Here is a 10,105-nt window from a genome sequence, read left to right as displayed (position 1 = left end):
TAATTAAAAGTATTTAAAAAACATAATTATTTGATTTTTGTTTAGTCATTTATCTGTATTTTATAAAAAATATTTTTTGCTGGAATTATATTCCTAGAAATCCTAGGTTATTACAAAAAATATTTTTTATAAAATACAGATAATAAATGACTGTAAACAAAAATCATATAATTGTGTTTTTTATCGCTAAGTGTTAAATATACAATAATTCATAAAAAAATATGATCTTTTGATGTTAACCAATATTTTATTATTTGGATGCTACATAATAAGCTTTGGTAACTATATAAACAGTCTATTATACTCGACACATCTTTGGATCGCGATTTTTCAAATGGGATAGACCATAGCTTAAAAGTAATGCCAATTTTGTAGAAAAAATGTTTTCTGGCTGACGCAAAGTAAGCAGGTTACTAATGGGAAGAGCGCTTTTAGACTTTGTATACATGTCTAATGTTGTTGAATAAAACATCTGAAAGTTTCCACAAAAATTTTCAAACACGGCACGGTGTGCTAGAAACGTGATGATCGCGGATATCACAGGTATAGCAGGCGTTAGAGAAATGCTAAGACTTTGAAAATAAGCAGTCTTATGAAGCCATCGTTCCTCCTTCTTGCGTATGGCGAGAAGTTTCTGGCAAAAATAGTTCTCCCAGGAATACATTTTAATCAACTTTATGCATTCCAAGACCTCACTTTTGAGTCGTACTCGAGCGTCCGTAATATTTACCGACTTCGAACGAAAGTAGCCAGTCGCGCAAGAGATGAAGTACTGACATGGATAAGGGCCCGGACACACACTTTTTCGTAACAGTAACAGTAGGATTTCGACCAATCGAGTAACGCGATTGGTCGAAATCCTACTGTTACTGCTACGAAAAAGTGTGTGTGGCCAGCTTAAAACGAGAGAAAAGCCACCATTCCTACCAGAGCGATGGGACTGAATAACCACAATACATAAATTATACCGCAACTTATAACTATAGGTCCGCTGATAATCATCGGCCCATAAATGATCACATCAAAGAGCCTTTGACTGTCGTTGCAAAATAAATTGATTACTTCTCCTGTACTTTTATTGCCGAGTCTATTTAGCCTCATAATCTTCTTATATAACAGAGCTGTATAAGCCGACTTCAATCGTAATCCAGTCACGTTCACTTTGTTTTTCACAGCCTAGAATAGAAAATACAATATTTTTACAAATACAATATTATTTGGTGATGAATTACAACTTGCAGTCTGGAACACTTACGGACCAATTTTCTTTATCATACTTAAAACCATATATTATTCACGTATATAAAATTTTAATAAAGGCTGCTTATAACCGTTTTATTGCAAGTAATAAATGTTAAACTTACAATTGTATATTCGACGAAACGCGAAACGAAGGAGGACAAGGCGGTTGCCGGCTCCAGCCGGCTCTTCGATGAGACCGATGAGACGAAGTGGCGCGTAGAGGAAGCAGAGAGTCTATTGCATTGATCTAAATACATACAGACAAAAGATCGATAAGAAAATATAAGTATATATGTATAGGGGAGACCGGGGCTAAACAGTCCGTTTTTTTTCGGTGCCGATTTTTAACAACAAAATAAATAATTGTAGTTAAATGTGGTTTACCACTGTAAAGAGTGAACCTTTGGCTACAAAATTTATATAGGAAATTTTTGTCTATGTCGCTTTGTTTAACCGGTATAGAGCAAAAACGACAACGGTGGAAAAATTGAAATCTTAAAAATGCCGGGGTATAACAATCTGCACTGCATTTTCGATACATATACGTACATCTAATCCTAAAAAATAATAGGATACATTTTAATAATTGTTTTTTAAGAGAAAAATATAAAAATTTATTTAAAATTTTTATGCGAAACATTATTAAAAAATAGTTACGAGGGTTCCTCTTTCCGCAGAAGTCACTCGCCCGACTTGTTTTACTCCTCGACGTCCGATGACTCTATTCGGTGTCTGAACGGTTGTAATTCCCGTCTCATCCATATTCCATATGCAGTGAGCCTGGAAATGCCCGGAAATGCCTTGGAAATGCACCCGGACTGCTTACTGACGGATTAACCCCAAACACAAGTTTCAGGTTTGATCGCCCACGAAATATTAGACATCAACGATAATGAAAAAACTACACTGGATTCGTGTTCAGCATGCATTACTTTTTATAATCACGTACCTCGAGATTTGGAGAGCAAATATTATTGCAGATATTACAAAATTTCCACGCGCAGAAAATGTAACTTTCACCTTCCGAAAACACGTTTGCCCTCGTAAAAATCATAACACGGCAGGTAACCTGCCGAAACTCCGTTGGTCACATAGGTACTATAAGCAGCGTTTACAATGTTAATAGCGAGTTCGCACAATATACAGGTTCCGAGATATTTGATTAGACGTATTTACCCCGTAGACGTTTTAGCCCCGGTCTCCCCTACTTTACTGCAACGGATTATATCTGCGTTGTAAATATAACCTATAATTCTGCGTATTTATAACCGGCCGATTTTTTTTTTCATATCAAAGCTATTATTTTCACATATAATATAATATACAACTTTAATATTAGGATACTTACAGTTTTACTGCGACGAAACGCGAAACGAAGAAGGACAAGGCGGTTGCCGGCTCCAGCTCCGGCTCTTCGATGAGACCGATGAGACGAAGTGACGCGTAGTAGGCAGAGAGTCTATTGCATTGATCTAAATACATAGATCGATGAGAAAATATAAGTATATATGTATATATACTTTACTACACCGGATTGTATCTGCGTTGTAAATATAACCTATAATTCTGCGTATTTATAACCGACCGATTTTTTTTCATATCAAAGCCATTATTTTCACATATAATTAATATACAACTTTTAATATTAGGATACTTACAGTTTTACTGCGAGTAAATGTTAAACTTATAACTCGAATCTATATTCGACAAAACGTGAAGTGAAGAAGGACGAAGCGGTTACCGCCTTTTCGATGAGACTGAGCAGCGCGTAGAGGCCGAGTCAAGAGACAAAAGACGACAAATGCGCGCGAAACATTGAGGTCCACTACCAGACATCCTGTGGACGTCCAAATATGGGTTACTTACGGATGTCCAAAATCGGATATCCTATGGACATCCATTTTATGTCCATGGACGTCCGGACGTAAAATGGACATAAAATGGACGTCCATAGGATATTCTGTGCTATCTGGCCTGTGATCTGGTGGCCCAGGGCGAGGAAAGTGGAGGCAAAGAACCTGCTGAAAAGCCTACAAGGGAGTTACCTAAGGGCTGCAGTAGGGGCTATGAAGACCACACCCACGGAGGCGCTAGAAATTGCACTCTGTATACCTCCACTGGAACTGGCTGGAACATGCAGCCAGGAACACAGCATACAGACTAAAGTGTCAGGGAGAATGGAGAAATACAGGCCTGGGAAACACAAGGCTCGACCTACTCCAGAAAAACCCTTTCACTCTAAAACAGGATAGAATTCTAAGGAAATACCAGTTGGTAAAACGTTTTACGATACGAATACCAACCAGAAAAGAATGGACGGACCCGAAGAGAGTCAGGGATCCCAATGTGGATCTATGGTTCACCGACGGGTCGGGCATCAACAACTGCTTTGGAGCAGGATTTTATGGGCCGAAGGATGACCACAGGGAGAGTATTCCTGTGGGAAGCCACTCAACAGTATTTACTGCTGAGATATTGGCCATCCTGAGGTGCACGGAACACCTCCTTAGTAACAACACGAGGGGAAGGAAGATAAATATCTGCTCAGACAGCAGGGCAGCTATACTAGCGCTAGCAAAAACAACCACCGAATCAGCGTTGGTTTGGGATTGCATGCTGGCGCTAGAGAGACTAAGTGGACTAAATAAAGTCACCTTGGTATGGGTACCTGGGCATCAAGGAATACCCGGAAACGAAACCGCGGACTCACTGGCTAAGAAGGGAGCAAACGAAGCACCATCTGACCAGGTAGCGGTAATACCCTTCGCAGTAGGAAAAGAAATCATCAAAAGCTGCCTGAAAAGAGAGCACTTGTCCAGGTGGGAGAAATTAGAAACCTGCCGCCAGGCCAAGACTTTGATGAAAAACAGCAAACCAGGAAGAGCTAAAGAATTACTGGAGCTGACTAAACAAAAACTGAGAATGGCGGTGGGGCTGCTCACTGGTCACTCCGCCTTACTCAGAGCCCATTTATTCAATCTCGGACTCGCGGAACAAAAAGAGTGCCGCTTATGTAGGGACGAGAAAGAAGACAACGTGCATATACTATGCCATTGTCCGGCACTTGTATGCAAAAAATATATAACTTGGGGACGAGTGTACCTAAGTCCCCAGGATCTGGAAAGTGCTAGGGTTATAGATCTAATAAACCTGGTACAAGGCTCAAGACTGACCTTAGAAACCTAGCAGGAAAAAGAGTGGGGAGGCACAAAGGATCAGTAAGATCTAGGTGCCGTCGGGGGCCCCAGTGGAACCACCCACTATTCTACTACTACTACTACTACATATTGAATAACTATAATTTATTAAATTAATTATAATTTTATTTCAACTATTTAAGGCATTACTAAATGTAGTGGCACCATTACTAAACCCAGAAGAGTACATAGACGTAAGTGTACCAAAAAAACTTCTATACACAATATGGATTTTGGCCAAACAAAAAAGTTTTTTAGCTACGAGCGACAGATTTGGCTTGGCAAAATCTAGTGGTCATAACATTTTCAAAAGTGTTATAACCATTTTGTCAAATATAATGCTTCTCTACGTCAAATGGCCAAATGCTAATGAATGTGAAGTATCCTGCAATGTATGATTTTTTAAGACAAGCTTTATTTATTGAAAAGATGTTATTAAAATTTCTTGTTTTATTTAATATATTTAGATATGGATTAATTTCAGATTTTTGAGATGCGTTCACGCGGTTTTCAAGGGGTTATAGGTGCAATTGATGGTTGCCATATTCCATGCAAACAACCGATAAGGAATTCACATGATTATTATAATCGCAAAGGGTTTCATTCCATTATATTACAAGGTAAAGGAAAATATTAAAAAAATTAAATTAAATTATACTGTACTTGTAATAGTATTGTTGTAAACCAATATATTGAATTCTGATACTTTATACACTTATTTCAATATTTTCAGGAGTATCCAATCACAGAGGGAAATTTATTGATTGCTTCATTGGAATGCCAGATCGAATGCACGACGCAAGAGTTTTCAGGCAAAGTCCACTATTTGAGCACATATCGAATGCAAGAATAAATTTTATATCACGACAACTACATTTAATAGGTGATTCAGCATATCCATTGATGGTGAATCTAATGACACCGTATAAGGACAACGGCCATCTGACAGTCCCGCAAACTCGATATAATATGAAATTAAATTGTATTCGTTCAATTATTGAAAGATCCTTTGGTTTGTTAAAAGGAAAGTTTAGAAGACTCAAATATCTAGACATCTCAGATTTTGATCTGGGGAACAAAATGATTGCTGCGGCGTGTACACTACATAATTTTATAATAAAGGATGATAACTTAAATATAGATGATGAAGATTATTTAGAAGAGCAAAATTTACATGAAATAGAAGAAGATGAAGAAGAACAAGAAGTAGTAGAGGCTGCAGAAAAGCGTAGATATATTGTAGCTCAATTATAAATAAATATTAAAATGTTTATTGCGTATATATTATATATTTATTTCCTTATGAATAAGTACATATGTGAATAAATGCGTTATTCCATTCGTATTCCATACTATTTCTTCATTTTTGTCTCTTTAATTCTATTAAAGTTTCAAGTAATTCGTTTCTTTTTGTTTGGATGTTATTATTTTCTTTAAGAGCAGCAGTGAAGTCTTTTATCACTTGAATTCTTGTCTTTTCACATTCTATCTGATTTTTCCTTAAGTCGTACAATTGTTTCGATCTTTGAGCTTGTTGCTTCTTATTATTATTTTCGTTAATTCTATTTTGAGCAGGGGACTGTGAACAAAGACTATAACAAAATGGTATACGTTGAATAAAATCTTTATACAAATAATTATTGCCCAAATCATTTTGATTTAGGAAATAAGATTTCATGTAATGAAAGAAATTCAAATTTAAACACATAATTGTGATTATGAGTACACTATGTACATAGATAAAATTAAATAGCAAAATAATTATTTTTATATATTAATAATTTAGAATAACCTGTGTAAATGTTCATTTTCATCAGACGTTGAGGGTCTCGAAATGGATGGAACTTTAGGAATGGAAGGTGTTTGTTGACTTGTAATTAATGTGGATAAAGTTGCAGTATTCTCAATTTCAGGTAATAACGTATTTTGCTGTTCTATCAAAGGCATAATAGAAACATCTAAATCAATTTCCGTATTTGAATAAGTTTTAGGTAAATTATTTGAAGATGACGGTAACGATGATATTGTATTGCCCACATTAATAGTACGATTTTCTAGAAAAATATCATCCATTAATTCGAACCATTCCCATTGTATACGTCCACGTCCTGTCGTGCTCTTTTTATTATTATTTTTTATTGTTTTAAAAAAATGCTTCATATTACGCATTTTTCTATCTAATGCATCAACATTAACATTATAGCCTTTACTCGCAAAATCTTTTTGAATTGCTTCCCATATATTCTTTTTCTTTATTTTCGGATTTCGAAAATCATGTTTTCTTTCGGCATACTTTCCTAAAAAATATTTAGTAGCTTCACGAGTCCAAATAAAATTTTTCGGTAATCCTGTTAATAAAATTAAAGTAATGTACTCTTTAAAATATATAATAACATTAAAAGTATAAAAATTAGGTTAGATTATATTTTTAGATTTATACATATAGATATTGTATATAGATATACCTTCTTGAGATGCCTTACAGGATTGTAGCAAATCTTGTTCTAAATTCATTTGCATTGAAATAAATGTTTTGGATTAACAAATATGTAAAATATATAGAGGAAAGTGCCCTATTATGAGACAGGATCCTAATATGAGATATGTTAAGCTAAAAGGCCCTATATAAGCCCTATCTGTTGATCCCACCATGAAAAAACCCCGCCATCTCATATTAGAATCCTATCTCATAATAGGGCACTTTCCTATATACAGGGTGTCACTGAATGTTTGGTACTTTTCTCATATTTAGATAGAGCGATCCAAACTGAGTCGAAAAGTCATGTACCATTTTGCAATTTTCGCGATAGTTGATGAGTTATTAATGATTAAAAATCGCCGTATTGGCCCGCCCACCGCCAAATCTAAGCGCGCGGTGAGATGCGGCCGCCCCGCGGTCGGCGCGCTGGCAGTTGTTTACTAAGTACAAGCGGCGATGATGACACGGCGCGACGCACGAGCGGCGCGTAACGCCGGGCCCCCATCCTGAGCGATGATAGTTTCTCGCCTTTTTTAAACAGAAATAAAATTTTCTAACATAGAAAAATGTTTTGTGCGTACGTATGTACATACGTGTGTACATGCATACACACAGGAACATATCAATTGTACTGCTTAAAAAAGCGATTACTCAATTTACTTTTTTCTTTTAGTAAGTAACGGTTGTCTTTAAGAAAGAATATTTTCTTGATGATAGTCTTAAAATGTACAAATTTTAGAAAGAGTCTTTATCATGTACTCGAAAGAAGAATTTATACTCCTTCAAAGAACATAATAAAATTTTATCAAAGAAAAGTCAAAATAATAAATAAAGTAATATGAGGACCCTCGAGATTAAAATAGGAGAAGTCAAGGCTATGAGGGTCAGACGCAGATCACAGTGCGTAATATCAGAAATAACTGATTTATTCGTTGTTTTGATACATTACATCGATCCGTACGTTTCGGCTCAGCTTTGAGCCATCTTCAGCGGTAGTTAGTTACAGAAGTTAAGTTACACGTTCTCCGTACCGTATGGTGAGTAGTTTACTGATTCAAAGTATCAGAAACATTGACCAATTGATCCATATCTTTAAATTTGTTCAATTAATATTGAGATATTAAAAAGATCCCTTAGAAAACTCACCATTCGGTCTGAAAAACGTGGAATACAGAGCCATTTACATAATGAATACTCTCTGCGAGAAGACTTGACGATCTTGTCGACACGACACACAATGATATGAAAGGTCTTGCAAGAAGAGGCATGTCGTAGGTCAACACACCGGCGAGGATTATAACAAAGCACGATTTGACACCGTCACAATATTACATGTACCAATAGTAAAACCCCGATTTGCCAACGACCAAAGTTCATGAGCATGGATTACAATTTGCTCAAAACCGTGACATATGCATGATGCAAAAAATCCGTGTCATTTTGAGACGGTGTCAAATCGTGCTTTGTTATAATCCTCGCCGGTGTGTTGACCTACGACATGCCTCTTCTTGCAAGACCTTTCATATCATTGCTGTGCATGTGTCGTGTCGATAAGATCGTCAAGTCTTCTCGCAGAGAGTATTCATTATGTACATGGCTCTGTATTCCACGTTTTTCAGACCGAATGGTGAGTTTCCTAAGGGATCTTTTTAATATCTCAACATTAATTGAACAAATTTACAGATATGGATCAATTGGTCTATTTTTCTGATACTTTGAATCAGTATACTCACCATACGGTACGGAGAACGTGTAACTTAATTTCTGTAACTACCGCTGAAGATGGCTCAAAACTAAGCCGAAACGTACGGATCGATGTAATGTATCAAAACGACGAATAAATCAGTTATTTCTGATATTACGCACTGTGATCTGCGTCTGACCCTCATAGCCTTGACTTCTCCTATTTTAATCTCGAGGGTCCTCATATTACTTTATTTATTATTTTGACTTTTCTTTGATAAAATTTTATTATGTTCTTTGAAGAAGTATAAATTCTTCTTTCGAGTACATGATAAAGACTCTTTCTAAAATTTGTACATTTTAAGACTATCATCAAGAAAATATTCTTTCTTAAAGACAACCGTTACTTACTAAAAGAAAAAAAGTAAATTGAGTAATCGCTTTTTTAAGCAGTACAATTGATATGTTCCTGTGTGTATGCATGTACACACGTATGTACATACGTACGCACAAAACATTTTTCTATGTTAGAAAATTTTATTTCTGTTTAAAAAAGGCGAGAAACTATCATCGCTCAGGACGGGGGCCCGGCGTTACGCGCCGCTCGTGCGTCGCGCCGTGTCATCATCGCCGCTTGAAGTAAACAACTGCCCGCGCGCCGACCGCGGGGCGGCCGCATCTCACCGCGCGCTTGGATTTGGCGGTGGGCGGGCCAATACGGCGATTTTTAATCATTAATAACTTATCAACTATCGCGAAAATTGCAAAATGGTACATGACTTTTCGACTCAGTTTGGCTCGCTCTATCTAAATATGAGAAAAGTACCAAACATTCAGTGACACCCTGTATATATATATATATATATATATATATATATATGGGACGTTCCACGTCAACCGGATCAGTGCTGCGGCCAAAATTTAAAGCGACGAAAAAATACGTATGAGGTCTCAATTTAAAGCTTGAACAAAGAGCTACAAAAAGCCATATGCGCCTTAGCAAAAATCAAGATGGCGACGTCAATATGGCGGCCATAAACTCAAAATTTTTGATCAATCAACCGGCTCAGTGCTGCCGCCAAAATGTTCAGCGACAAATAAATTCGTATAAGGGCTTATTTTGAAGCTCGAACTGAAAACTTTTAAAAGCCGTATGCACATTTGCAAAAATCAAGATGCCGGGTCCAAGATGGCCGACTTTTCGTCAAAATTTGATGTCAATGCGTGGTCGTGACGTAGTCGTGACGTCACAAGGCCAAGAGGGCTGGCCTATTCCTGAAAATTGTACGCAAACATATGATCTGAGGTGGTTTATCGTGCCTTTTAAACGCGTGTGATAAAAATATGTACTTAAATATAGAAGAAATATGTGCATTTGCACAGTGCACCCCTTCATCAAGGAATTTCATGGAAGGAGAAAATTTTGTTGTGCTTTGGACATTTATTAACATGCGGGATAACCTCTCAAGATGATGACAAATGGCATTTTACTGCATATTGCCTT

At 36.7% G+C, this 10,105-nt stretch overlaps 2 protein-coding genes across 2 annotated transcripts; both read left to right on the top strand.

Moving 5' to 3' along the window:
- Positions 1-3,182: 3,182 nt before the first annotated feature.
- LOC139784540 (uncharacterized) lies at positions 3,183-4,428 on the top strand. The gene is made up of 2 exons (XM_071723722.1): positions 3,183-3,409; positions 3,549-4,428. The coding sequence occupies exons 1-2, from the start codon at positions 3,183-3,185 to the stop codon at positions 4,426-4,428; spliced, it is 1,107 nt and encodes a 368-aa protein (XP_071579823.1).
- Positions 4,429-4,645: 217 nt separating this feature from the next.
- Positions 4,646-5,693, top strand: LOC139784539 (putative nuclease HARBI1). Its single transcript, XM_071723721.1, has 3 exons — positions 4,646-4,831; positions 4,924-5,059; positions 5,173-5,693. The coding sequence occupies exons 1-3, from the start codon at positions 4,778-4,780 to the stop codon at positions 5,691-5,693; spliced, it is 711 nt and encodes a 236-aa protein (XP_071579822.1). The 5' UTR covers positions 4,646-4,777.
- Positions 5,694-10,105: the final 4,412 nt, after the last annotated feature.

This window comes from Temnothorax nylanderi, unplaced genomic scaffold (genome assembly GCF_030848795.1).
Source record: "Temnothorax nylanderi isolate EJ_2023f unplaced genomic scaffold, tnyl_v1.0 TNYL_tig0641_pilon, whole genome shotgun sequence".
In the NCBI taxonomy this organism is placed as follows: Eukaryota; Metazoa; Arthropoda; class Insecta; order Hymenoptera; family Formicidae; genus Temnothorax; species Temnothorax nylanderi.
This window is presented reverse-complemented; position numbering and strand designations above follow the sequence as displayed.